The sequence below is a fragment of the Ailuropoda melanoleuca genome, chromosome 2 (genome assembly GCF_002007445.2).
Source record: "Ailuropoda melanoleuca isolate Jingjing chromosome 2, ASM200744v2, whole genome shotgun sequence".
Classification (NCBI taxonomy): domain Eukaryota; kingdom Metazoa; phylum Chordata; class Mammalia; order Carnivora; family Ursidae; genus Ailuropoda; species Ailuropoda melanoleuca.
The window spans coordinates 2,166,314-2,190,449 of NC_048219.1; the positions used below are offsets into that span (position 1 = coordinate 2,166,314).

The 24,136-nt window shown below is 56.3% G+C and overlaps 1 protein-coding gene across 3 annotated transcripts in view; it reads right to left on the minus strand.

Annotated features, from left to right (window-relative positions):
* The window catches only part of RAP1GAP (RAP1 GTPase activating protein), a 46,706-nt gene extending 24,342 nt beyond the window's left edge, over positions 1-22,364 (minus strand). For 2 of the 3 annotated variants that reach the window (XM_019799975.2, XM_019799974.2), the window contains exons 1-2: positions 22,329-22,364; positions 3,405-3,498 (exon numbers count right to left, since the gene is read on the minus strand). Coding sequence is in view for 1 of the 3 variants with exons in the window: in XM_034645918.1 (XP_034501809.1) it covers positions 129-227 (99 nt within the window). In the remaining 2 variants the exon portion in view is untranslated. Of the gene's footprint in view, positions 1-128; positions 244-3,404; positions 3,499-22,328 lie in introns of those variants that run through there. The other variant, XM_034645918.1, reaches the window with a different exon arrangement.
* Positions 22,365-24,136: the final 1,772 nt, after the last annotated feature.

The following is a 24,136-nucleotide window of genomic DNA, read 5'->3' on the forward strand; positions in this document are numbered from 1 at the left end:
CCCCCAGGCTGTACTTAGCGCGCCCCTACCCCGCCTTCTCTATCTTCCCAGACTCTGGCTACCCCGCCTCAGGGCCTCAAGGACGGGGTTCTTGGGACAGGCTGTGAATCTGGGCAGGAAAATGTTACCTCGTAGACAGAGGGCTCTCCTTGAGCCTCTACTAATCTTGCACTCTTAGCAAGGGTGACCTCGCTCCACAATCCAGGAGGTACGGGTGTTATCGCCATTTTACGGAACAGAAAACTGATTCAAGAGATGAAATATGCTCAGGTTCACACAGCAAGGAAAAGGCAGAAACTGGGAATCCAGGGAAAGGCCTGGAGCTGCTCTCCCCTCCCCCCTCATCTCCCCCCACCCCCTNCTCATCTCCCCCCACCCCTTAATGCCTGCCAGTGGCTGGCCTGTTCCCTCCCTTCCCCAGGTCCTGTGCCCACACGGGACCCTAACTGCCCTGATCCTGGGGGAGGGAGGGAACAGGGACTGCCCAGGACATCAGGACTTGAAGGTTCTAGCACTGCCCTTAGTACAACTTGCTGAGTGGACTTGAGTGAGTCCCTGCCACCTCAGTGGGTTTCGGTCTCCCCATCTGTAAAATAGAAAGTCTTCAGTTTTCCTACCTCTGCAGGCCCTTCCAGCTGACCCTGCATTGTGTCTGCCACTGTACAGTAGAGGCAGGGCCGGCCCTCAGCACCCCTTCCTCAAAGCAGCAATTGCTTCCTGAGCTGTGGCCAAGTCAACACCAACTGCTTTGGACCCTGCAGGGGCAGGGCTGCCCACCAGCTCAGTGCACAGCCTCTCTTCAGCTTTCTGCAGGAGCTGCCAGCTGCTACCCACCACCCTCCGTCTCCAGGGCTAAGGTCTCCTGGAAGGAAGGCACTGGACCTTCCTTTCCTCCAGACCTGGCCCTGGGTCAGGTTGGAGCCCAGGGAGCCAGTGGGAACTCTGGAGATGTGTGTTCCAGACACGGTGTAGCTTTGTTTTTAATAATTAACAGCAGCAAATATTGATTTACACAGGCACTTTCAGGCCTGAGCGCTTCCGGGCACCCATCGAAATGCAGCCAGAGAAAACATCCATTCCCACACTGGGAGGAGGTAAGACCTGCTCGCATCACTGGAGACATCTGTGTGACAGGCAGAGTGGCGGGTGTATTCACATGTGCATGCAGCTGTATGTGGGTGACTCTGGGGCCTGCTGTGGCTGTGCGTGCATGGCCATCCTGGGAATCTGTATTCGTGTTCGTACATATGTGTCTGTATAAACATGCTTGTGTACATGTGCAAGTCTCTGTAAACATCTGCAGACGTGTGAACATGTCCATGGACATAGGCATGGGTAGACTGTGATATACACGTGTGTAGATTTCTGAATTCCTGAGTGGAGAAATCCCTAAGTGGAGGGCAGGGTGGGAGAGCCCTGAAGAGCTCAATGTCTGTACAAATGTGGTTTTCCAATGAGAGGGGACTGTCCCTTCTGGGAGTTCCGTCCTGCCCGGGGAACGTAACGTTGCTGATACAGTTCAGCTTCCTGATTTCTGCTTTCCAAAGTTAGTTTCATAGTCATCACCCAGCTGAAAGCTGACAAGGTGGGTAGGAAGGAACTGTCACCTCTGTTTTACCGACGAGGAAACAGAGATCCAGAGAGGAGCAGGGACTTGCCCACTGGCACAGGGGGTTGACTTGCCCCTCAGATTGGCTGCATCTACATGATAAATGTGCACAGACTCAGGGGTGCTGGAGGAGGGGCCTGGAGAATGTGTCATAGGCCTGGGTCCCCTTGGCCCCACCACAGGCTTGCTGGGCATCCAGGGGGATCACTCAATGTCTCTGTACTCTGGTTTCCCTCTGTGTCAAAGGAGGATATCCACAGACTGGATCTTGCTTCGGGGGGGCGGGGGGCAGTCCGGACGGAGCGGTTTGGAGCCTGCTGTCTGAGCTGTGTCGGCACAAATGGAGGCTTCTGTCTGACTGGGTGGAGGCCAGAAAGCCTGAGGGGAGGGGTGGCTCGGAGCTAATCCATGAAAGGCAGCCACAGGCTGTCTGAGCAGGCAGGACTTAGGGTGATAGGTTGTTCCTACCCTCATTTTCCTGATAGGAAGACTGAGGCCTGGGGGGGGGCGGGGAAGGGAAGCTATGGTTCAAGGGCACACAGCCCTTGGTGAGAACCAAGACCTCCTCCTCTATGCCTAGGGGGAGAGGGACTGGGGGCCTCATGAATCCAGGTGCCCTCGAGTTGCTCCTTTCCTGCCAAGCCCCAGGATCCACATGGGCCTCTCATGGGCTCTTGCCCAGACACACGGAGCAGGCAAGGGTCTCAGGAACCCCCTGATGTTGCCCTAGGATGCCCACTTGGGACCCCCTTGGAGGTGGTGGTCCCCCACAAGGATTAAGGTCCCTGGCCGTCTGCCTTCCTGGCTGAGGAGAGGTACGTGGCCCTTGGCCAGCCCTGCGTCGGCTATTTCCTGGCTGTGTGACCTTGGGAAAACCTCTCTGAGCATCTGGTTTCTCATCTGGAGATTGTCTACCCCAAGGTCTGATGAAATGACAGAGAGGTGTGATGTCTGAGGACATGCTTTAGAAACTGAAAAGTGTACTGCAGAGATGAAGGCTTATGACCTTCTGTATCAGGGAGGCCACAAGGCCATGCACTCCGGTCACATGGCCTGAGTTCTGGTCCCGGCCCCACTGTATCCTAACCTGTGTGTGTTTAAGCAAGGAACTTAAACTTCTCTGAGCCTTGATTTTCTCATCTGCAAAATGGGACTAATAACAGTAGCTATCACGTAGTACCTATAGTTTGAGGATGGAATGAAATGGTGCCTGTAAAGCATTAAGTACCCACCTGGCACACGGTAAATCTCAGTAAATGCTAGTGGTTGCTACTGGTATTCTGCTAAGCTGTTCAGTTACTTGTCTCTCCCCTGGACTCTGGCTCCTTGAGGGCAGGGTTGTGTCAGATGGATTTCTGGCCCCGCAGCGCCCAGCACAAAATCTGACCCAGATCAAGGGCCGCGCAAGTGTTCGATTCTGACGATCTCATTTATAGAGCGCTTACCCTGTGCTGGATGTTGCGCATGGAACGTGTTATTGGGACTTTTTCATTTAATCCTCACGATCGCTCTGTGCCGGGCGATATCATTATACCCGGGCTACAGATGGGGAGGCTGGTGGTGATGTTGATAATGAAGATGGCTGGCCGGTTTATTCCCAGCCGTTCGGCCCCCTCCCCAGCAATGTCACAGACCCCGGTCCAACCCACCCAGGGATGAGGAGTGGTGTCCCTTTGGGGAGCTAAACCCTAAGCAGCATCTGCTGGAACATTTTAACCCTGTCCAGTGGTCCTTTTTAATGACTTCTCGGCCCCAGGGGTCTCCAGAGCAGAGGCAGTGGAGAGTGGGGACTTACCCTGGGGTAGAGTGAAGCAGGATGGGGGGGAACCAAGTCCGCGCGTGGCAGGTCTAATGCCTGAGGGAAGCGCTGGTTCTGCCCATCACTCCTCCTGGAAGACAGAAAGGGTCTGTGGTCAGGGAGAGCCCCAAGCTGGGAGATGGGTGAACTTTGGGAGGAAGAGTTGCTCTCTGAGTTGGGGGACAGATTTCACGGGTGGGGAGGGGTCCTGGGTTCCCCAGGAGGAGGGAGAGGAGAAGTTTCTGGAAGAGGGTGGCCAAACAGACTCTCCTTCCCCAGAGATCAGAAATGTGGACAGAGTCTCTCCCCAAGTTCTATGTTAGCTCCCTTCCCAACACATACTCCAGCCGAGAGGATGTCCACAGCCCATTTTGAAGATGGGTAGACTGAGGCAGGGGACAGTGAGGGTTGCTGTAGAGGGCTGAGTCCTCTGACCTCTGCACTAAGCAACCCCTATAGACCCTTCCCTGAGCCTTCAGGGAGACGCAGCCTTAGGACTGAGAGAATACTTGGGCTATTGCTGTTCTCAATGACAATAACAATAGCAGACACCCACTGGGCCTGCTGTGTGCCGGGCCCTGTGCCAAGCCCCTCCTTCCAGGCCCAAGGGCAGACTCCTCACCACACTGATATTCTCACTTAACAGATGAGGACCCAGAGGCATGCAGAGGTCACACAGCTGGTCAGGGGCAGAGCCAGCATCTGCGTGAGGCTTGCCTCCAAGTTCAGCCTCTTTGCCCACACCCATACCCCTCCCTGAGGAAAGGAAGCAGGTCCGGTGAGGGTGAAGTCAGCTCCCATCACCCTAGAAAGCCTGCTGGGGAGGCTACCTCGGGGGTCAGGGAGAGGAAGTGCCCAGTGGCTCCGGAGACCCAGGGAGCCCAGGGCTGGGCGAGCAGGCCTGGCTTCTCCCTGCTGCCTAGGGCCACCCTGACGTGGCTGCACCCCCGCCCCAGTCCCATCCACTGAGGCTGGTCCTGAGAGGGTGAGTCATTCAGGCCGCCAAACAATCCTCAGCGGCCCACAGCGGCGGACTTGAGTCAGGCGGAGCTGGGACCACCACACCCTAAAAGGGGAAGGGCCTGCAGGAATCTGGCCTAGGAAGGAGACCCCGAGGACCCTCCGAGCCCCCCCTGCTGATTCCCCTCAGCCCAGCCTCTCTGGTAGGAGAACTGGCCCAGAGGAGCCATCCACAGCCCCGCCGCATGCAGCAGATGCCTCTCCCCCTCTCAGGGCTGCAGGCATCTTTAAAGTGGGGCCTACGCGAAGCAGTGCTTGACCCAGAAACACAGAGATGGTGGCAGTGGCATTTCAAGCCGTGGCATCAATGTGAGGAAGATATTCCCAGGCACTTACCTATTGTGTGACCTTGGGTCAGTGACACACCCCTCCAGCCTCTGCTTCCAAAATATTTTCATAGAGTCTGGGCAGCTAGTAGGTCTTTACTCAATGAATTCTTTGGTATTCATTCATTCATGGTAAATTCTGGGTCCCCAAGTTAGGGTCTCGTTCAGTATTTGTTGAACGGATAAATAATGAAAGAACCAATGAATGGATGGAGTTTCGGAGCAGGGAGGCACTGGAGGGGTGTGAGCAAGGAAATACCTGAACTTAGGTCCCTGCAGGTTGCAAAGTGTGCTGACCTGAGAAGAGACTGGAGCCAGGGGAGTAGAGAGAGGCCCACAGAAATGGTCCAGGCCAATTCCACTGAGGTTGCCCTGAGGAGTCTTCGTTGAGTCCTGGGTCATGTGCCTGGAACTGTGTCAAGCATTTTTACACCCTCGCTACAGTGCTGGGAGATTGGTGGTATTTATCCCTGTTTTTATAGAGGGAAACACTGAAGCTCGGAGAGGCGAAGCCGCTTCCCCTAGCAGGTAGGTGACAGAGCCGCCTGTAAAGCCTACGCCCTTGACTGAGCAAGGCCAGTGCCAGTAGGATGGAGAGCAGAGGCTGCCCAGGGGCCAGGAAGTGCTGGGGTTGCTGGGTCCCCTTAGTGGCGGGGACATGGGGACAGTGGTGTGGCCCCCATGGGTGGTGCCCCGTGGAGGTTGTTGTCCATGATCGAGCTATTGGGGTGGTGTCCTTCTGTCTGCCCCTCTCAGGCCCCCAGGTTCAGACAGTGGCTGCTGCGGGTCGGCCTGGCAATAGCTCCCTACCACACTCCCCTTCCAGAACCCTCTCAGTCTGAGCTTCCCCATGTCCAGGTGCCCATCCCACACAGGACTGCTCATGCTGGCACAGGACTAGGGAGGTCTCTCGAGACAAGGGGTGGGGTCTGACTTCTGACCCTGTGCCAAGGCCCTCAACTCTGGAGTTCCTGGCTGGCCAGGCCACACCCAGCCCCCTCCCCCTGCCAGACAACTCCTCCACCTACAAGGTCATTGCTGAGGTCCTAAAGGGCAGGAGACAGGAGGGGCTCCACAATGGGGACAGAGCAGGAATTGGAGGCTCTGGGCCCTGCCTGCCCCCATCCATCCCAGCCCTGAGGGAACAGAAGGACAGTAATCACAAAAGCCACAGCCCACCTGTGCCTTGTATGATTTCACTCAATCATCCCGGAAACCCAGTGAGGCAGGTACTTAAAAACTGTCAGCTTTACACATGGGGACACGGAAGCTCAGCGAGGTATGTTTACTTGCCCAAGGTCACACAGTGAAGGAGGCAGAGCAGGCAGTAGAACCCGGGGTTTGTCCCTCCAGAGCCCAAGGTCTGAACTTCATAGCATGGGCGGCCCCCGCAGGTCACATCAGAGAGGTCATGATAGCGGTAATAGCAAGGACAGCTAACGCTGATACTGGACGGAGGTGCCCTGGGCAGGCTCTGCTCTAACTGCTTTGCTTGGATTCAGTCTTTCAGAGGAGGGCACTAAGAGACAGACAGGTTAAGCAACTTGTCCAAGGTCACGCTGACAGTAAGCGAAACACGGAAGATCTGACCCCTCCACCATCTGGGTCTAGGTACCCTAATGCCACACTCTGCTGACCCTGAGTAGATACCAGTTGCTCAATCAATAATTTGGCAGGGATGAATAAATTCAGCCTGTCTCTTCCCCACCCATCCCCTGCCACATCCCCTTGCCTCCCCTCCCCCTGTCAGCCTCCTTCACCTCGTACCCATCTCATCCCCATCTTTCTAGCCTCCACTCCCCTTCTGCCTCTGGCCTCTGCAGACCTCCCCCAGCTTGGCCATTTCCATCCCTCTCGTCCCTCTTGGGAACTTGAACCTCCCCCCAGCCCCCCCCCAGCCCTGTCTCTATCCCACCCTCGTCTCCTCCTGGTCTTCACCATTCCATTCACATGGGGTCTGCCCCTCCCCCCTTCTCTGCAAACCTTCCTGACCCTGTGGCCTGGCTCAGCTTAAAATGCTTTGCATTCTCCCCGCACCTGCAGCATGCTGGGACGTGGGGAGCTCGCCCCTCTTTTCCCCTCCCTCTGCCATGACCAAAGTCGTATCTGCATAGCACTGTGCCATCTATCATCTCACCTGAGCACCATGGGAACTTTGTGAAGTTGGATATTATCCACTTTTGCTCTAGATAAGAAAACTGAGGCTCAGAGAGGTTAAGCGACAAGTCCACGGTCACACCAGGGAAAGGGTAGAACAGAGGTTTTACTCCAGCCCAAGGTTCTTCCACTACACACATCACAGCTGCTCTCAACCCAGGACCTCAGTCCAGTCACCTAGCCTTGGCTCCCAGGGGCTTCTCCGTGGCAGCCCTCCCAGCTCCGGCAGCCACCACCAAGCATCTTCCCTAGGTCCAGATCCAGTCCTGCCCTGTCTGGCCTGAACACCTGCCTCCAGGTACAGGACACCTGGGCACAGGAAAAGGTGGCAGCCAGAGAGGAGGTGACTTGCCCAAGGTCACACAGAAAGCCTGAGCCAAGCTGGCATCTGGGCAAGGCACATTCCAGGGTCACCTTCAGGCCCTGGAGGTGCCTGGCCGCCAGCCAGCTGGCCCCAGCTCCCTACCCTGCCAAAGCACCCATCTCTCCCAGGGAAAGGGTGCGGCAGGGGGTGGGGGAGGGGCCCAGTGGCCCAGCTCCTGAGTGGGATGGGCCAGGCCGGAAGCCACTGCTGACAGCTCCCGGGTTTCTTGGCAACTGTCACTGCGCCTCCTCCCATCCCTTATCTCCACATCGAGGTAACAATAATAATCTCACTGTCGTGAGTACAGCTCTTTGTACTTTTCAAAAGCGTTCTTCATCTGCTCACTCCTGGGAGTCTCACCGGAACTGGAGCGGGAGATAAGGCAGTCGCTAGGATCCCCAATCCCCAGAAGGATAAACCGAGGCTCAGAGAGGTTAAACCACCACCTCGAGGTCACCCAGCAAGGCAGAAGCAGAGTGGGGACCAGAACCCAGGCCTTCCATCAGTCCAGGGCTCCAGATGCCGCACTGCGGTCGGAGGGCATCGCCGCATGGTTCCGCCCGCTGCCAAACTGCAGGTCAGATCCAGGCACAGTGGAAGGAGCTAGGTAAGGCTGAGGAAAGCTGGCCAGATGCCTTCCTGAGTTGCTTCCCCCCTGTTAACCAGCTGGAGAGTTGGTGGGAGGGTCCTGTCTTTTCCCCCTCTGCAAAATGAGTAATAATATACCCCCTTATAAGGCTGCTGTGAGCCACAGAGTAGAGTAAGCACTAGAGAAGCATTTGCTATTATTATTATTATTATTATTATCGTTATTATCATCATCATCATCATCAGCCACTCTCCTGGAGAATTCCACCCTTTCAAGGCACTAGAGCAGTGGCTGGGCTGTCCTGTGGGCATGACTTGGCCCTGTGGCCCCCCAAAGCTAGTTGCTGGATGGAGGACCCTGGGAGAGTGTGGTCCCTGCTGACTGTCCTAGCCTCATGGCCACACACACCCCCTTCCTGTCCTGCCCCAGTGGCCTTGTCCTAGCCTGGCTGGGCAGGCAAGCAGTTTTCCAAATAAGACACACTGTTTCACTGCTGAGCCTCTGGACAGCCTGTTCCCTCTGCTGGGGGCCCCCTTCTTCTTCTTTGGGGCCTGGTGAACTATTCATGCTTTAAAGTTCATTGTAAATGGGTCAAACTGGTGGCCAGAGCAGGTGACATATGGCCATCAAGGCAGGAAGCCTGTGACGGGGAGCACGGGAGCCGGACAGGTGCTGGACAGCACACACACAAGTGGGGAAACCAGAGGGAAGAGCAAGTGCTGAGCTAGCCAAAGAACAGAGGGCCGAGAAGGACCTGGGGGGACTAGAAGGACAGGGCCTGAGGGGTCCAGCCCAGCCCAGCCCGCGCTGGTCACCAGAAGCCAGGGTCCCTTGAGTTTCCCTGGTCTCCTTGAAACTAACCGGTTCTACCAAGCTGATAATTCACGTGGGGGACAGCAGAGGGCACAGACCTCAAGGGGAAAAGCAGGTATAGAGGGCTACTCCTGCGAGCCCTCACCCCCCTGAGAGAGGTCCTCAGGGTGTGTGGGCTGCCTGTGTCTCCCAGCTGTGGTATCAGGTCTGAGGGGACTCTAATCTCCCGGAAACCGGAGACTAGAGACTCCCTGGAACTGCCCCCTCCCCTGTGGGCCACAGAGGCCCATTGTCTCCAGTGCTCAACCATCCGGCACTGCCCCCCCCCCTCCACGTGCCCCTGGCCTTGCCAAGGTGCCAGGGAAGGTGGCCAGGGACAGCCTGGTGAGCAAGTTTCTGAAGCCAGGCCCAGGGAGACTGACCCCCTTCCCCCAAGGCCCACAGGGAGGGGAGGAACACAGACATGGCCACTCCTGGCTCTCCTTACCCCAGGCACCTTTGACCTCTACCAGGACTCAAGAGGGAGCATGGGGGTGGGGGAACCAAGCGCTGTGATGTTATATAGTCCTTACAGCAGCAACCCTGACGGAGGGCTGCTGTTACCATCACAGCCTTTCAGAAATAAGGAAGCAGGGGCTCAGCGAGGTTGCAAGATGGGCCAGGGGTCCCACAACCACCAAATGGTAGCACTGGCGGGGCCCCCCAGGAGTGGGAGGAGCAGGCCTCAGTCTCCAGGCTGGGCAGAGGGGGTGAACTGGAGGGCAGCGCTTGGGGCCCCCACCCTCACTCCATGCTGGCTGAGCGCCAAGACACCCGGATGCCGGAGCCGGGCCAGGAGGTGGCCTCCTGAGCAAACAGCAGGTTGGCAGCCCCAAGAGGAGGTCATGGGACCGGCCCCCACCCCGGGGGCACAGCACCTTGGGCCTGGGCCTCCCATCCACCTGCCACATGCCAGCGCCTCCCCTGCCCAGGTGGCAGGAGCTCTGCTGTGGCCTAGGCGTGACCTCCCGCACCTCCCTGGGACGGACTCCTCCCTGCACTCGGGGCAGGGGGGAGGAGTGACGTGGAGATGACCCAGCCACGGGGCCTCTCCCTGCCCGGGTAAGGACAACAACTGCTGACCCAGCCTGGTACTTTACAGTTTACAGACTGCCTCCTTCACGCTAGACCTTGCCAACAGCCTCACGAGGCCCCTAAGGCAGATAACGTTATCTCCTCCGTCCCGCACAGAGGAACCCTGAAGCCAGCATGGCGGTGGTGGCTTGCCCTAGCTACCGCCCCTGAAGCTCCGACCTGCTGCTCCACAACTTGGCCCGTGGGCGCAGGACGGGCCCCACTGACCAGCCTGCCACAGGCTGCCACCCTCAGTGCCCAGCGAGCCTGTCAGCTGGGCCCTTCCCACCCCACGGACTGGGGCCCAGTGCCACCTACACCCCCCTCCCTCATTAACCTCATAGTCCTTCCCCGCCTCTGCAGCCCAGGGGGTCGGGCTCCCTTTTCTGCACGCCATGCATTCTCTCACTCGCACGCTCCATCATCCACCCACCCCCCACTTGCCCTTCACTCCTACGCTCAGTCACTCATGCAGGCTTCACGTCCTGCCCCCCTGTTCTGGGCCAGACAGTGGTCAGGGTGTTGGCGTCTGAACAGGGTGAGCCAGGCCTCCCCCACCTCCAAGCAAAGCCCCAGGGACATCCGCCCCACTGTTCTCTAGCTGCTTTCAGCATTCCTTGGGCCCCAACACCCGGACCCTGAGCCTTCCCATGCTGAGGCCTTGTTTAATCCATCCCTAGCTGGTGGGCTCCCCTCCTCATGGGCCCCAGGCCCAGCTGGTGAGCAGAAGTCCCTGCCAGGCCAAGGTGAAACCCCCTCAGAGAGGGACAGGGTCACCATCTCCTAACCACAGGTGACAAGGAGGAGCCCTAGCTCTGCCCCTAATCACCGTGTGGACAGGATTAAGTCACCACGACCTCTCCAGTCCACGGAGAACAACTGGGACTCTGATTAGACAGTGCTATGGCCCAGCTCTGATATGCTCCAGGGGGATGAATGGGAGAATGAGACCCTGTGAGCTGAGTCTGCTGGGAACTGGGTACACCAGAACCCTGGTAGCCTTACTATGCCTGGCGGGGGCTGTGGAGGGGGTCGACTCCTCCAAGCTGCTTCCCTTCTCTGGGCCTGCTTCCTAATCTGCAGCATGGAACAGGAAGACCTACCTTGCCAGGTGGTTGTGTAGAATAAGTTCGAGGTACATGTACCATCTGACTAGCCTAGAGCTGAGTATACAGCAGTGTTCAATAATCACAGGCTCCTGCCTGGAGAGGCAGTGTAGCCTCGCAGGTGTGGGCTCTGGAGCCAGACTGCCTGAGTTTGTATCCTAGCTCTGCCACTTAATGGCTGTGTGACCTTGGGCAAGTGGCTTAACGTCTCTGAGCCTCAATTTTCTTATCTATACAATGGGGATAACAACAGTGCCTGCCTCCAAAGGGTTGTCATGAGGATTGCATAAGTTCATCCGTGCAAAGATTATCAGCATTAACCATGAACCTTTCCGGGGCTCTTTCCTCTCCTCCTTTCTTCCTTCTTCCCCTCCTCTGTGGGCTGCTGAGGACTGAGGCAGGATTCCTGGGTGGAAGTTGGGAGAAGGCAGACTGGAGCTGCCCAAAAGTAAAACATCCAGCGTGTAAGGCACTGAGCAGAGGCAGGCACAGCCGTGCAGGGATGTAGTGGGGAGAGTTCTAAGGTGTGGGGACAGGAGGAGTAAGGGGAGCATGCAGCTGGATACTCGTGGACCTTCCAGGGGCCTCCTGCTTTTGGAATCTATGCCTCTTGATGGCTCTAGGATGTCTGTGGTGGGTGTCAGAGGCAGTGGGTAAATTCGCATGATTTTGAGGAAGTGGGCTTTTCCAAGTCTGGGGGGCCCATCGGTTGCTACCACTTCTCTGCAGGGGTTTTGGCCGCTCCTGTTCCAGATGAAAATGTGCATACTCTATGACCCAGCCACTCCATTTCTAGATATTTATATACACATGCACAAAAATATATGAACAAAGGACATTCACCGCCGCAGCGTGTGCAGTGGCCAGCATCTGGAAGCCACCCCAACGTCCATTCAAAGGAAGCTGGATAAATGCGTCAAGGCCCACGCAAAGCATGGACTGCCACGCAGTGATCACGAAGGAGGCCTCTTGTCCAGATGGCGAAAGGGGTTTGAGGCGTATTGTTAAGTTAGAAAAAAGCAAGTTGCCCAACAAAAACCTCACTTGTAAAAATTTAAAATGAAATGTAAAAGTTCTCACGGGTTATCTCTGGGAAGCAGGGCCACTAGGCACTCCGGCCTTCTAAGGATATATTTTTCTGCATTGTTCGGATTTTTACAATGAACACTTAACTATTTTTGTAATCGGGGTGGGGGGAGATTTCTTTAAGAAAATCTGAGCACTGGGCGCCTGGGTGGCTCAGTCGGTCAAGCATCTGCCTTTGGCTCAGGTCATGGTCCCAGGGTCCTGGGATCGAGTCCCGCATCAGGCTCCCTGCTCAGCAGGGAGCTTGCTTCTCCCTGTCCCTCTGCCTACTTGTGCGTCCTCCCTCTCTTGCTCTCTCTCTCTATCAAATAAATAAATAAGATCTTAAAAAAATAAAAAAAGAAAGAAAAGAAATCTGAGCACTTACTATGAGTCGGCTGTCTGAGTAGCTGACTCTTACCTTTCTCAGTCACCTTGAGAAGGAGATACTCTTCACTCCTTATTCCAAGGAGGAGAAGCTGACATGGTGGAAGGTTAAGGACTATGGCCGAAGTCCCCTAGCCAGGAGTGACAGAGCTGGGCTGTATCCCCAGTTTTGGCTGACTCTGAAGCCCGCACTGTTTCCCCTACATTAAGCATTAGGCAAGCTTCTCTGTGGGTCAGGGAAGGGAGAAGGCAGGAGAAAAGCAGCCCAGGCAGCTGGGCACAGGGCTGTGCCCCGACACCTCAGCTGTCATGTCCTGGGAGCCAGGCCAGCTGGGGTTAGCCTGTTGGGGGGACAGGGCTGTCTGCCTCATTTGCAAATGCAAATGTAGACTCCGCTGGGCTTCAGCTCTCTGTCCCGGGCTACCCCTGGCTGGCAGGCTAGCAGGTGTTCAGCCCCACCACTGACCTTACCCCCCGCCCCCCGGAGGGTCACTGGAGGGGTGGGTATGCACTGAGTCCCTAAATAACTTTCCATGTTCATCAACCTGTTTCTGGAAGAATCTGTCATTGAAGATTGCCTGCCACATTCTCCAAGAGAGCCTGGAAAGCGACATGCACACCCACAGTTTGGATGGGCCATGGAACACATCTAGAAGTTAGATGGACCTGTGTTCAAATTCCGACAATGTCAAGCTCTAGCTGTGTGGCCTGGGGCCAGTCACTTGACCTCTCTGGAGCCTGTTTCCCTGGCTGTAAAATGGTGTCGATGATTCTTTCCTGCAGGGTTGCTGGGAGAATTCGATGAGAGGATGCATGGAGAAGTACTCCCTAAGCTAGAAGCCCCCTTCCACGTGCAGGGGAGGGTGACACTCGTGTCTGTGCGTGCAGGGGGCAGGCGCAGGGCCGTGCAGATGTGGACTGGACAGAGGTTGATCCCGCTGGGTCAGAGGGCCCTGCCGCACACACTCAGCAAGCCGGCGTGGCAAACGTCTGACACTTTTGCTAGAAGCCAGCTCATGGTTTTTCTGCAGCCCTGCCTGGTGGTGCGAAAGGGTGTGTGTCTCCGTGGGCGAGGATGTCGACGGAGGCCTGGCAGGAACGTGAAGTGTGGGTGGGAGAGAAAGCGTTCGTGTCTGGGCCGTGTGGGGGTCGCATCCGAGCGCGTTTGTATCTGTCGCGTCACCCGCCTGCCTAAAAGCCCTCTGTGGCTCTTCCCCGCCTGCAGGCCTCACGTGGCCCACGAGGCCTCTGCGTGTCTGGCCCACCTCCAGGCCTCTGCACACACCACACCCTCTACCTGTTACCCGCTCCCCGCGCTCCCCCATCTCAGCGCATGTGCTAGCTACCCTCTTCTCCAGCCTTTCTGGAACCCCCGCCTCACACTGGGTCAGGCCGCCCCTCCCCTGACCGGCTTCCCCAGAAGCCTGTCCTGGACCCTGGACATTTGCTTTGCACATGTCCCACCGTGACCTAGATCACTGCCGATCTCTCCTTCTAGAAATGGAGCTTCTTCAGGCGAGGACGGGATCTGTTTGGGGGCTAGCACACAGTCGATGTTCAGTAATGCTCTGCACCAGGAGTGACTGGATATAACTCTACGTTCATGACGAAGCTGTCTGGACAAGAGTCAAATCCGTGAGCGTAAGTATGGAAACTGTGTGTGTGTGTGTGCGCACGCATATGAGGGGGTCATCTCCAAGAACCTCTGGCCCGCTGTGGCCAGTGCCCAGACCCAGGCTGGCTGGGGTGAGAGAGAAAGTAAGCATAAGTTCCCTTGCCCCCCTGCCCCAAACCCCTCCCCAAATAGGCAGGCCCAGGGTCTCTGTGCCAGACCCCGCAATACTTCAGGGCAGGAGGGCAGCCAGGTGGGCCCAGGGCTCCACCCCTGCCAGCTCAGAGGACGTTCTGCTCACTCGGAGCCCAACCCAAGCCTGTCTTGCATGCCTTTCCACAGTGCCCACCCCTCCCCCCAGCCCTGCCTCGTGAGCAACAGTTCTTGATCTGAGAGAAGGTAGGCCTCCAACGCCCCTGGCTGCTCAGCTGCCTTCCACCCGCTGCCAGGAGAGGATCTGGAATGTTCCAGATTTGGGGTGGGGCAAGGAATCTTGCTCCTGCCTCAAAGCCTTTACACGCACTCACTCTGCCGTCTTTCCGGACTACCCCTCCCATGGCCAGCTCCTTCCCAGTCAGGACTCAAGAGGCCCTCCCTCATACTCTCAGCCAAAGGGGTCCCCTTCCCACCCACCCACCACTCATTACCCATTACCCATCTGAAATTACCTAATTTGTCTGTTGGCTCATTTTGCATCTGTCTTCTGCACTGGAAGGTAACCTGCACAAGGCCGGACATCATGTCCGTCAGACTTGCTGCTGTATGCCCAGTTCCTAGACACTACCTGGCACATGGTAGGGACTCAGTAAGTAGTTGTTGAATGAACAAATGGCTAATGGAAGCCATGAAAGAACCCTGTGAGGTGAAGATTGTCCCTATTTATAGGTGTGGGAACTGAGGTTCAGAGAGGTTAAGTCTCTGGCCCAACATCACACAGCAAAACAGTCAGACCCGGCCAAGATTAGGACTATCTGACTCTGCTAGAAACCCAGCACATCAGAGTGTTTTGTAGCCAATCTTCTCATTTTATGGACAGGAAAACAAGCCTCAGAGAGTGAGGGTTATGTTTCTCCAGGTCACCTGGGCCCAGAACATTCATCCCTCCTGAAGCATGCAGCTTGAAGCAGATGCACCGGCTAGCCCTTCCAAAGTACCTTGTAATTGCTTTCACTGTCGCTGAGGTGGGGACCATGAACACCCCCACTGAGCAAAGGACGAAACCACAGATCAGCGAGGGCAAGCACTGCACAAGGTCACCCAGCCGGGACTCAGTGCAGGCCTGTCTGGTTGCATCAGACAGTTCTTAGGGCCAGTTCAGGTTGGTGCCCATGGCCGGAGAGCATGCTCCTTCATGTGCACATGGCTCTCCCCTTCTGGCAGCTGGTGAGCTTCCAGAGGGCAGAGTTCACGCAATTTGCCCCCTCTGCAGGGCCCAGCACATAAGAACGACATGGCAATAACCACGATCGCTGACATCCCCCCAGGCCAGCAGAGGCTTTCCACCTTGGCACACACAATCTCGTTTCATCCCCACGATAATCTTCGAAGGAGGTACTTTTGTTTTCTTCATTTTACAGGTGAAAAAAATGAGCCCCAGAGAAGCAAACCTACACTGTGTGCAGCACAGTGTAGAGCAGTTCCAGGAGCAGAAAGGAAAACGGGTGAGGGGGGCTCTGGCAGGCCTCTACCCAGTGGTGGCTTGGGGGTTCAGACCCTCTGGAGCACACACAGGAAGTCCCAGTGGGGCTTTGCGGGGACATGACCTGATGGCTACCTCTCCCACCTTCAGCTGCCAGGTCCAGCTCTGTCCTGTGTCCAGCACATGCTATCACATGCTTTTCTCCCTCCACAGTGCTGCTGGGCTGCTTCCTCCAGGAAGCCCCCCCTGATTCCTAGATGTGGGGAAGAAGTCCTTCTCAGAACTCCCCACATCTTCCCAATGGACGCTTATCACCCGTTAGAACCACCTCTTTCCTCATTTCCTGCTCTGGACTGGGAACTATATAAGGGGAGCGGCCTTGTCTGTCATCTCCAATGCCATGTCCCCAGTGTCTGGTTGGCCCTCAGAGGGAATCCCCACACTAAATATTTGTTGAATTAATTTGCTGAATGAATGAATGAATGAATGAATGAATGAATGACTGCCTTGAGGGAGATGCTGAACTGAGGAAAGCCTTTAGGGGATTTGGGAATATTAGAAAAGTCCCCACTGCTTCTCAACCAAACCACCTCAATAGTGCCTCAAATTCCAGTACTAGAATCTTAATGAGTCTCTCGTTGGTGTAATGAGGCTTTTCTCTCAAAATGCAAATGCTCGGCGAGAGGGAAAACATCCACTGAGTATACACACTGGACTTATTTCATTCTAAGACTCCCGTGGGGTAAGCAATACAGTTCTTACTGTTATGGCCAATCTGAGATTCAGAGAGGCGGACTGGCGTCTGCAAGGCCACACAGCAAGTAAGAAAAACGGAAGTCGGAATCTGAACTCGGGGCTGCCTCAAAACAGAACCCACACCTTCCCATGCACCACCTACGCAGGGACCTGAGTCTGAGCATTGCTGGGATGGTGAGGCAAGCAGGGCCCACCAGACTGAGAAACTTAGAGCTGCAAGAGGCCTTACGGACCTCCTCTGTCGCTTCACTGTGCCTAAGCGAGGCATGGGGAAACTTGCCAGAAGTGGGGACTCACTGTCCAAGATCACACAGGAAAACAGCGGCAGTCCCTGGACCAAAACCCATCTGGAGGGGATCTTCTCTTGTCTCCTAAGCTAGCAGGGCTTTTTCTTGGAAGAGGGGGTCTCTCTGGTCTGGGCTCACTCCCAGGAGTTTCCCCCTCCCCAGAAGGAAATGAATGGCCTTCCTTAGAAGGGGGCATTGCCTGGCCCCAGAGGAAGATAAAGGACTTCAAGGCCTGCAAGAGCTGAGCTGAACAGAGGATGAAAATGAGAAAGGGCTGGGACAAGTAGCTGTTGAGTCTAGAAACAACAGACTTGGGGAGACATAATCCCCATCCTTATCTCATTAAAGGGCCACTGTGGGTGATCGAAGGCCCCAGAGGCTACATCTAGGCTCAGGCAACTGGTAGTAAGTGTGGAAGAATTTTTTGATATCCAGCAATGGAATGGGCTGCTTTGAGGGTAATGAACCTCCTGTCACTAGGAGTGAGCAAGGAAGGACTAGTCAAGGAGCTGCTCGGAGATCATGATGGTCTCAATGAGGGATGGAGGGATTCAGGAGGTCCTGAAATAAAAGTGCATTTTTCTCAGGGGACCCCCAAAACCTCATGCCAATACTCAAAGGGGTCATGAACCAAAGCAAAGTCTCCTTGCTAAGTGGGAGATCATAGGAGGGTATCTCAAAGGTCTCTTCCACCTCCGAAGATTCCAGAAGGCCCAAATTCTCTGATTCTAAGATTTCACAAAGCCAGGAGTCTGAGACTCCACCGTTCTGCATGTCAGTCACTGACATTATATCCGAACCCCTAGCAGGCCCTGCTCGATCTACCTCCTCCTCTCTCTCCAAAACCACCCCGACCTCATTTTCCTTCATCCCTCCAGCCATACTGGCTTCCTCCCTGTTTCCAAGACACCCTAAGCTTCCTGCCTCAGGGCCTTTGCACCTGCTGTTCCCTCTGTCAAGAATGCCTCCTTCCCCTGGCTAACTCTTCCCACATCCAGCTCCTCTTATTTTTCAGGTTTTGGTTCAAATGCTACCCCCTCAGGAAGGCCTTCCGTGACTCCCTGGATCATTCTCCAGCCTCACAACACATGGTGCTATGCAGACAGGAGCCCGGCTGCTTAGGTTCAAATCTGTCTTGCCAAGAGACCTTGAACGTGCTACTCAACTCTCTACTGCTTCAGTTTCCTCCTCCCTAAACCAGGGGTAATAACAGTAGTTCCCTCATGGGGCAGTTGTGAGGATTAAATCCATCAATCCACGGAAAGTGTTTTGGAACACAGCCCCTCATGCAGTAAGATCTAGGTAAGGATCAGCTCTTGGTAGCATGAACCCTTGCTTTAAAATTCGGCACAGCCGGGGCACCTGGCGGGCTCAGTCAGTGGGTGTGGGAGTCCTGATCTCAGGGTTGTGGGTCCGAGCCCCACGCTGGGTGTAGAGATTGCTTAAATTTAAAATTCAGCACAAGCATCACGGTTTGTTTCTTGTCTATTTATAGCCTGTCTCCTCTGGTCCCCGTTTTATGGACGAGGAAATTGAGGCTCCCAGAGGTGAAGTTCTGGCTGAACCAAGCTCTCTGACGACCGGCCCTGGGCCTGTCTCATTTCCTGTTGAATCCGCAGTCCCTAGAAATGTGCCTGGCCTACGGCAGCTGCTCGCCAGTTACTTGTGGCTGAATGAATAAGTGACGACAACTTTTTCGCTCTGAGGTTCTGGGCCTCCAGGAGCCTGTGCATCTAAGATTCTGTTTCAGTCTGCCTCTGCCCACCCTAGCCCCCAAGTGCCCCCCAGTGCAGTCAAGGTCGCAGCCTCTCTCAGAAGTGGCTGCTGGGATGGGCAGGCCAATGCACGGGCAATCGGCACAGTAGGTCTCCGTTACCAAGCTGGGCCAGGGAGGGTAAGGCAGGAGCTGCCTTGGCATGCCTTGGGGGAATCCCTGCCCAGAGGTATGGTGGCAGGTGTGGGCTCAGGAAGCAGCTGCTGGCTCCCCCGTCCTGTGCTCTGCCAGCTGCCCGCCGGGGGCCTGCCCACCACATGCATAATAGATGAGGAGGCCCAGCGGGCTGTGCCTGCCTGGCATTTCAGAGCCACTAATGAGGCCAGCCTCATGCTTCCTGCAGCAGTGTCACAGGGCCCCGGGGCTTCCAGCTCAGTGATTACAGAGCAGAGCCACCTGAGGACAGGGGCCACCCGCCCCAGCCCCACACTCAGCACACACAGCATCCGAGAGAGCAAGGGCTAAAGCAACGGGCCCAGGCTGACCACGCTGCCTGTCTTGGTTTGTCACTCACTGTGTGCCCCGGGGCCAGCCCCGTGCCCTCTCTGAGCCTCAGGTTCCTCATCTGTAAAATGGGGAAGGGATGGTAATAGTCTCCAATCGTCTGTACTGCATAAAGCTAGTATAAGGATGGAATGAAATAATTCAGCTGAAGTGCTTGGCCCAGGGTCTGAGACCCAGGAACAACTTCATATATGGGAGCAACTGGTACCATTACTGTCAATGGGAGATATCTGGGCAACCAGAAGGGCTCTCCCGGTGGGACACGTGGGACTGGGCAGTGACCCCCATTTTGAGGGTTCTCAGGGTCATCTCACTCTCCTCTTCTTCCTCACCCCGTAATTAGAACTTCCCTCATTCCTGTGGCTTCTTCGTGTGGCCGAGGCCCCTTCCTTGGCAGGAAAAAAAGGCTGGATTCAAACCCAGCCCTCACCAGCTCTTAGTCTTGGTTTTGGCCTCCAAAATGGGGACACTAAGGCCAACCTGCAAGACTGTCATCACAACCGAGACCACCTGAGAAAGTGCCTGACATGCTGCTGGCACTTAATCCTTGCTGGGTCCTGCTTCCCGTCTCGGGCTCCCAGCTTTAAGGTCCTCTTCCAGAACTGCCCCCCTGCACAACTCTACCTAGCCATTCCCCCACCCTGACACCACTCCAGCTCCTTCCTCGCCCCACCATCTGAATCCACCTTAAATGTCCAAACCCCGTTAGGCCTGCAGAACCTGAGTCACCACCTGTCCCACCAGCTCGTAATCCTGCCGCTGGGCCTCATCCTTTTTTCACACTTGTTCTGAGCTTCTCCACGGCAGGTAACCTGCTGCTGAGGGGCGAGGGTAGGGAAATCCAGCCATGATCACATCTGCCCTCACTGTTCCCCAATCTAAGTCCCAACTTCTTCATCCTTTTTTTAAAAAGGGTGGAGGAAACCGCATCTCCTCCAGGAAGCCCTCCCGGCCTACTTAACAGAGTTTCAACTGTTCCACTCCCTGGACACATTTAATTCAACTCCACAGACACTTGTTAAGCATTTCCTGGGTTTGGGCAGCTGTGTAGAGGACAGAGAGATGAGAAGAAGAGAGCCCAGCTTTTTGGTGACTCGTGCTAGAAGATGGGCCTATGTCAAAAGTAACTCAAGGAATCCCTGCTTTCAAGGACCTCAGAGCCTGCCTTGTACCACAGCGTTATATGGACACATTCAGCTCACCGAGAGATCCAGTTCCACGCTTACTGAACAGCCAGTGGGGCTCAGAGAGGGGACGTGACCTGCCCAAAGTCACACCACTGACATGTGAGGCAGATGCAAGTCCACATCTGTCAGACTCTGAGGCCATGCTCTTTCCACTACCCCGGGATGAGCAGTAATGCGTTCTCTACAAGCGTGATACGCAGGGGCAGGTATTCTAAGGAGAGAAAGAGCGTGGGGATCAGGAAAGAAAACACTCAATGCACAGTGATAAAGGTAGGCTGGAGGCGTGGTGAGGGCTTGTGGAAATGGGAGGGGAGGACACGTCAAGAGGATGGGAAAACGTGAGCAAAGGTACGGAGGTGGGGCTCTCAGAGGCCGTGTTCCCACGGATCAGAAATGCGGGTCACAAGAGAAGTGAGTCCCAGACTGGAAGGGGGAGGTGGATCTAGGCCTTGAATCACAGGCCAGGAAGTCATAATTCACCATCAAAATGACCCCCATTTACAGAGTAGTAACTATATGCCCGGTACAGGCTGGGAGCTCATCAATCGGCTTAGAAGGAAGGGCCTTAGGGGTTAGCACCTTGGACAGCATCTCCAGGGAGGAGGGTGTGGGGCGGGGCACTGCAGGCAATGGCCAAATCCTGGTGATTCCAAAATCCTACTCCAGAAGTTTGTCCCCGGTGGCCCAGAGAGGGGAAGGGATTCGCCCAAAGTCACAGAGATGGTCTGTTACCATCAGTCCCGGGCTCTCATCTCTGACGCTTCATTCAGGGCTCCCTAGAGCAGGTGTTCTGGGTTACCTCTCCATCTTCAAGTCCCCCCTCAAGTGCTCAGACCCACCTGGAGGTGTGGAGGCCCTGGGACAGAGTGCATGAGACTCTAGGCTCTGCAGTATCTGAAAGATTAAGATTCAGAACCCAGCCCTGCCCATGAATAGCTGTGTGACCTTGGGCAAGTCGCTTCCCCTGCTCTGTGCATCACTGTTCTCATCTGTAATTAGAGGTAACAGTCCCTAACTCAGGAATGGGGTAGAGATTATGTGAGAGGATACTACCGGCACCTGGTACACACAGCAGGTGCTTGACAAGCACCAGCTGCTAGGACATTCTTAATGAAGCCCTTGAAGAAAGGGATGGCATCTTCCTCACTTAATCTGTATCTCCCCTCACCCCGTCCCTGCTCTGGGCTTAGCATGTGGTCTCGCACTAGTGGAGGCTCAAATTGACCGGGCACAGCAGCAGGAGATAAAGTCCAGAGAGGGGGAGTGACTGGCCCTCGGTTGCACAGAGAGCCTCAAAGAAAGATAAAAGGGCAGGCCCTGGAGCTCAGCCTGGGCAGCTGTGTGCCTCCCACCCCAGGTGTGGCTTCCTGGGGAGGGGGGGCTCCGCAGCAGGTGGGGCAATGGTGCTAGACAGGAGTCGTCTAGTAGCTGCAGGGCCTGGGGACCCCGGGAAGCCCCCAGCAGGGGCAGGAAGTGCGAGCTCTCCCGCTGGAGTTGAAGGGGCAGCCAGAGCAACCAGCTGGGCCCATGTGCTGCTGGCGCCGGGGCAGCTGGGAGCCCCCCCCCCCGCTGGGCATGGGGGCGCTGTGAATCCCCAGGTGAGGCTGCACCGACACCCACTGCTCTCAGTGTTGGGGAAGCTGCAGACACAGCGGCCACCTCTTCCTCCAAAGGGAGGGCAGCATTGGACTTGGGCAATGCGCTGCGGGGGGGGGGGTTGCTGAAGGGCTGGAGCTAGAGGATTTGGGGCTAAGGGCACTCGCAACCCCCCAGGAGCCATGAGGTGGGAAGGAATAGAGAAGAGAAGGAAGAAAGCACTTTCAGTGGGGGCCTACCGTACGTCAGGCCCTACTTTTGTTTTTTAGGTGTTTGTTTTTTACAATTTTACACTCTGTTAAGTGGTCATTTTAACCCCCATTTCACGGATGAGAACACTGAGGGTCAGAGAGGTTAGTGAATCACTAAGGTCACACGGGTACCGGGCAGAGCTAAGATTTAACCTGATTTGCCTGCCTCCAAGTTGGAGCTCTAGAAAAATTGTAAGGGAAAACAGGTGGGGGAAGAACTAACTGGTAAGAGGGTCTGCCCACTCCATCACCTGGAGAGGGTGGCTGCAGGGTGCGTGGGGTCTGGTCTGTCATTATAGGGAGTGGTAATGTTTTGGGAATGTCCCCAAGGTTCAGCCAAGCACCCAGCCCCTCCCGAGAGCTCCCAGTACTCACCACACACTCCGGCGAGGGGTGAAGGACTTGTCCACTCTGAAACACAGCAAGAAGGGCAGCAAATGAGGGGGAAGCCCTTTCTCACCCAGCCTTACCTAGCACACCAGGCCAACCCCAACTCACCCACCACCCTGCCTGCGGGGCCTGGAGGAGGTAGAGTTTCTTGGGGGCCTGATGCACTGTCACCATCCCCCATAGGCTGCAGGGGCTCCAGTGTCAGGTTAGGGACATGGGAAGGTGTGGGGTGAAAAAGTAAGGGGAAAAGGCAGGATTGGGGGCCCAGGGGTAGGGGAGCAGGGGCCCAGGACCAGACTGGTGGCAGAGGTGGGGGTCAGTGTGGGAGGTTTTGGAACAGGTGGAGTGGGACAGTGACTACAACAGTTTGCGGTCAGAGCAGGGATATAGGAGTGCAGCAGAGGCCAGCTAGAGTGTTTCCAGACAGGACCGAAGGATGTGGGTGTTTATGGTTTATGGGGGGCAGGAAGAACTGCCCCCCCTTTCCTGGCGGCCTGCCTCCCTCCCAGAGCTGGAGCTCACTCGTATTCACCCAGGGGACACATGCCTGGAGATCTGGGAGCAGGAGATCATAAGGGGCTTCCTCTCCCACCCCTACCCCCAACACACACACACCCTGCCCCTCAAAGCAGAGCCAGAGGAGGAACGTAAGCCCCGGGGGCTACCCCCAGGCTTTGTTTTCCCCAAATCCCTCCAAGTTCAGCGTCAGAGTGAGGGTGTAGACATTGCCCTCTGAGGGCACCTTGAGGTTGGGGAGGGCTGGAGAGAGCTCCACCCTCCTGCCCAGCTGGGGGCCAAGAGGCTGGGCAGCTGTTGGGACAATAAACAACTCTTGCCTCCTGCCCAGGGGCCAGAGGAGAATGGGGGAGGGGCCCCAAACCAGACTCTGCCAGCAGGGGAGGCAGGGCTAGGGTCTCCTGGGAATCAGCTCATGTGGACCCTGCAGACAAGGCAAGGGATGCCCGAGAGGCCAGGGCTTGCCCCTGCTCCCACAACAGAACCCGGCCCCACTCCCTGGCCTGCCCCATCTGTGTCAGTGACCAGGGACTTCCCCAGCCTCCTCTCATCACCTGGCGGCTAGCAGGGCCCCAGACCGGGAGGGAAGCCTGTCTCCCACCCCACGCAGCCCCTCTGCCAGGGTCCCTTGGGAGGGTGGGCATTCAGCAAGGAGTGGCCCTAAGGACACAATCCCACAGCTCAAAAAGCACCGGCTCTGCGCCAGCAGCATTACGTGTGTGAGCGCCAATCGCTCTGCACCCCAAAGGCTGGTCCTGTGTGTTTCCCTGACCCCAAGGAGGCAGAGCCACGTGGAAGGTCATCCGACTTGGCTGGCCAGGGAAGGGGCTGCAGCCCATCTCTCTCCCCAGTCTTCCTTCCAATTCACCAGATCTCTGCCTAAGGCAAGAATCCCCCCAGCCCTCCTCTGCACTTCTCTTAGGTGGACACTTGGGGTCAGGAGGGACAGTGACCCTAAGATGGACCAGCCACCACTCCGCCTCCCGGGCCCTAGGTCTCCAAGCCCAGGCAGCCAGTAGCCCCGGGAGGAGGAGGTTTCTGAGAGCCAGGTGGCAGGAGACAGGGGCAGCTCGGGTGCCCCGGAGTTCGGGGGGGGGCGGGGGCAAGAGGAGGTGGGCATGGGCCAGCTGATGGCTTCTAGGTTCTCTTCTTCCAAAGCCTCACTGAAGGGGCCCCGCAACTTCAGAGGCCAAGGAGAGGTTCCCGCAGGGCCTCCCGCTGACTCGGGAGCGCGCGCACACACCGGGTCCGCACCCCAGTCACGTGCAGACGCGCGG